The sequence below is a fragment of the Erinaceus europaeus genome, chromosome 17 (genome assembly GCF_950295315.1).
Source record: "Erinaceus europaeus chromosome 17, mEriEur2.1, whole genome shotgun sequence".
NCBI classification, from domain to species: domain Eukaryota; kingdom Metazoa; phylum Chordata; class Mammalia; order Eulipotyphla; family Erinaceidae; genus Erinaceus; species Erinaceus europaeus.
The window spans coordinates 13,183,208-13,187,966 of record NC_080178.1 but is presented as its reverse complement, the minus strand read 5'-3'; the positions used below and the strand labels follow the sequence as shown (position 1 = coordinate 13,187,966).

The following is a 4,759-nucleotide window of genomic DNA, read 5'->3' as shown; positions in this document are numbered from 1 at the left end:
ACCCATCAGTCCTGGTACTGGTTCAATTTGAACCCAGACTGATGTATCTTTCATATACAGGCTAGAATGTCCTGTGGCCATTCTGTTGTTAAGAGAAGAGTAATTATGGAGAAGATAATGGAACTGTTGACACCATACTTTGGTTCTCTATTTGGGGAGTGTGAGCATGACATGAGTGGAGCTTCACCCTTGGGAAAGCAGATTACTGTGGGGATAGATGAATTCATGGGCTGGCTGATTAGCTGCTCAGCTAGTAGAGTCAGAGCCTCAAAGGAGTGTAATATTGGTGCAAGTCTGCACATTTTGAAACCCTCTGCCACTTGAACATGGCACTCTGCCCTATTTTAGCCCAGGTCTATTACCCCAAGGACATCATCTTATTAATGATGCTTCTTGTATCAGTGGATTAGAGACTGTTTGCAAATTAGATTCAGAGAAGCCATAACTCATCTACACGGTGTCATGAATAATTTTCCTCTCAGTTTAACTGGCTACAGTTAGGTAAGTTTTTTTTTTTACTAGTGATTTAATAATGATTTATAAAATGACATGTCAACAGGGGTTTAATTCTACAGCCTTCTCACCGCCAGAGTTCTGAATCCCCAGTCCATCCAGTGTAAGCTACAAGCAGTTTTGCCAAAGTTGCCGAAATGGGTTAACTATTTCTACCAATATCATCTATATATGAGTATACTTGCTCTCTCTTTTTTTTTTTTTAAAGATGCCATCTTCTCTTTGTTTCTATAGCACTATTGCTAAGTCCCTCTCATTTCCCTCTTCTTTTTCTGGGTCCTTATGCAGTTGATGTTCAATACTCTCCTATCACTTCTCCCACTCTGGGAGTATGGACCAAAATTATTTTCAGGGTGTACAGAAGGTAGGAGTTCTAGCCTCTGTAACTGCTTCACAGTTAGATATGGGTGTTGGCAGGTGGATCCACAATCCCAGCATTTTTCTATCTTTTCCTAGTGGGGAAACTGTGTTGTTTAATTTTGTATTATTAGTTAATGATATTTCAAAACCCTGGTTTCCATATTTAATGTAAAAGCGAATTGAATATTAAAGTTGTACCTTTCTAGCTGTATAAACACAAATGTACGTGTGAGTAGCTCTACCCATAGGTGTCAGTTTGAAGATGCTGAGGTAATACAGATGAACTGTTTGAAACTGGGACAGTGAAATTAATGCATAATTACACAAGGTAGTTAAGAAATCAAATTCCTTGGTGAGGTTCCAGAACATATTGGGGAGGTTGTCTGCCCAAAGAGTGAGGATGAAATCATATTAGCATCTGCATCTTGGTGGCTAAAAGGCAGCAAGGTGTAAAGTGGATCAAAACGGTTAATTAACAGGAACCAAAAAGTAGGAGCTGAAATGAGATTAGGGCTCTTAAAGTAGAAGGAAGTTAGGGAGTCCATTTTGGGCATGTTTCTGAGAGGCCACAACTATCATAGTTTTTAGCTTGAGTTTGATAATTGACATGGAGTTGGGCAAAACTATTGTCTGGGAAGATGGTGTGAGAGTAGAGAAAAGGGCCAGGAAGTTGGATTAGGGCAGAGAGTAGCTCCCATTCTTGAAAAAAATATATATGTGGCTAATATTAACTATTTTCGGTAAGTTATTTTATAAATCAGAATGTAGAGCCTGAATGGGGAGAATAAAACATAGAAGAAAGATAACCAAGGTGGCATTGAACTAATTACCATTTATTTAGTATTCAATGGATTTTATCCATTACTGACCTAACAGATTTAATGTGTGGTTATTAATTTGTATTTCCAAATGTTTATGGGAACACATATGATAAAACTAGGTCTTTTAAGTATCTCAAGTATGAAGGACTGGGATAGAAACAAACAACTACACAGCTAAGAGTAATTGTTGGACAGGATCAGTATTATTAAGTTATTGTCAGTTTATAATTTCTGTGAGTTTCAAGTTGGATACAAATAGGTTAAGAGGTTGTGTGAGAGAAAAGGTTATGAAAATGTGAAAAATATCCAGCATTACCACTGATTACTAATAAAACTAATATAACACTTATACTTCTTCCAGTTTAAATCAATGAATTTACTTCAGCCTGCGGTAAATGGAGAATCCAAGCAATGTGACTGAATTCATTCTTTTGGGCATTACAAGGAATCCAGAGTTGCGGAAAATTTTTGCTCTTGTGTTTCTAATCATGTATGTGTTCACAGTTGTGGGCAATGTGCTCATCGTGGTTGCTGTGTTCACAAGCCAGAGTCTGAGATCACCTATGTATTTCTTCCTTACTGCCTTGTCCCTCATGGATGTTACATATGCATCTTCTGTGGCTCCTAAAATGATTGCAGACTGCCTTTCTGAGACAGCTACCATTTCTTTCAAAGGCTGCATGGTCCAGTTCTTTGCAGAACACTTCTTCAGTGGCATGGGCATCATCATTCTCATTGTCATGGCCTATGACCGCTATGTGGCCATCTGTAAGCCCCTGCACTACATGACCATCATGAGCCCTCAGGTGTGTCGCCTGCTGCTGGGAGGGGCCTGGGTGGGGGGAACCATGCATGCCACCATACAGCTCCTCTTCATGTACAAAGTACATTTCTGTGGTCCCAATGTCATAGATCACATTGTATGTGATATGATTCCATTGTTGAAACTGGCATGCACAGATACTCATATCTTGGGGCTCTTGGTGACATTCAACAGTGGGGTGATGTGCATGGCCATCTTCCTCATCCTCATGACCTCTTACACCATCATCCTCTGTTCCCTGAGGTCTTATAGCTCTGAGGCAAGACACAAAGCTCTCTCCACCTGTGCCTCCCACATCACAGTGGTGGTTTTGTTCTTTGTGCCCTGCATATTCTTGTATGTGAGGCCTGTGGTCATTTATCCCATAGACAAGGTGATGGCTGTGTCCTTCACCATTGTGACACCCATGTTAAACCCCCTGATCTACACCTTGAGGAACAGAGAGGTGAAAAATGCCATGAGGAAACTATGGCAGAAACAAGGTACCCTGGTTAGTCACTAGCTAACAAACAGAAACAAATCTTCCCTACAAGTTCAATGAATTTTTACATGGATATCTACTCCTGTTTATTGCACACACAGTCATATAGGACAGGTTTTCTTTTTTTAAAAAAATTTTTATTCATAAAAAAGGAAAAATTGACTAAACTATAAGATAAGAGGGGTACAACTTCAAACAAATCCCACCACCAGAACTCTGTAACCCACACTCTTCTAAAAGCTTCTATATTCTTTAACCTGCTGGGTGTATGGACCCAAGGTCATTGTGGGATGTACTACTGGAAGGTCTGGCATATGTATTGCTTCCTGGCTGAACATGGGCATTGACTCCCATTCTGCCTCTCTCTTTCCCTATTAGGGTGGGACTCTGGGGAAGGAGAGCTCCAGGACACATTGGTGGGACTGTCTATCCAGGGAAGTCAGGTTGGCACCATGCTAGCATCTGGAACCTGGTTCCTGAAAAGAGACTTAACATACAAAGCCAAAAAAACTGTTGACCAACCATGGACCTAAAGGCTGGAATAGTGCAGATCAAGTGTTGGGGGGTCCTCCATTTTGTAGATAGCCACTAGGCATATTTTAGTTATATTCCAATGTGCCTGTGTCTATACTAGGTTTTTGTTTGTTTGCTTGTTTTTCTCTGAGCCTGAAATCCAATATGTGGGTGGATCTAAGTTATTGTCTGGGGAGATGATATCATGGCTGGAAAAGAAACAGAAAGCTGGATCAGGGAAGAGAGTAGCTCCCTAATATTCCCTAATATGGGAAAGGGGTATAAATATTGTTGACTGTAAGACCCATCGATCTGATATGTTCTGGGGCCCATATTCACCTTAGGAACCTATGTGACCTCTGCATCCCTATAGATCTGAAGTCACATTCTGTGGTCATGAGTAGGAACATTCCACACTGCCCCAATATCAACCCATCTTCCTCAAATGTAGCGTAGAGTATGTTGTCCATCCTTACTTATGCGATGGAACTTTCTCTACTGTTGCTGATCCGACTTGAGGGCAAGGTCCTATGGAGGGCCCATAAAAAAAGCAGGTTTTCAACATGCACATGGACATTACAATAAAGTATATCTTGAACTCCATTCAATTTTTCCCAAGGCTTTCATCACTTTTCTTTTTTAAGCCTGTCTATTGTAGTATTCCAGCATTTTCCATTCAAGGTCTGTGACCTCTTTTTACTCAGTCACTGTTCAAATTCTCATTCAAGAACTCTTTAGATTGACTCCGTCACAACTTGTCTATCTTCCATTAAATGTCTATCCCCCCACCCCTTAGGTCTCCCTCCCTCCCTCTCTTTATTATTCTCTTGCTTCATTTATTCCATTTTTTTTTGGTGGTGATACAACTTAGTGTCTCAAGTGTACAAGATGTATCTCTACCACTGAGCTACACCTTCGCCTAGATGCCTTGCTTCACCTATTCAATAATATCCACACTATCACTGAACACAGACATGATATTTTGAAATTTATTCCTTATGTTTTCTCCACTAGAAAATAAACCTTATGAATGGGGTCTGAGTGGAGGTGTGCTTGGTAGAGAAACTGTATTATAAGGCTCAAGGTGCTAGATTCAAACCTCCATTCTCCACTTACTGGACACTTCATGTGTGTTGAATTAGTCCTGTAGATTTTTTTCTCTCGATCTCACCTCCCCTGACCCCTCAACTTCTCTTTGTCTTTATCTGAATGAAATAAAACAGTAAAATAAACAACAATAGCAATCTT

General features: G+C 40.2%; 1 protein-coding gene across 1 annotated transcript; it reads left to right on the top strand.

Annotated features, from left to right (window-relative positions):
• Positions 1-2,089: 2,089 nt before the first annotated feature.
• Positions 2,090-3,019, top strand: LOC103109972 (olfactory receptor 4C6-like). The gene has a single exon (XM_007519115.2). The coding sequence runs from the start codon at positions 2,090-2,092 to the stop codon at positions 3,017-3,019; it is 930 nt and encodes a 309-aa protein (XP_007519177.2).
• The last annotated feature ends 1,740 nt before the right edge of the window (positions 3,020-4,759 follow it).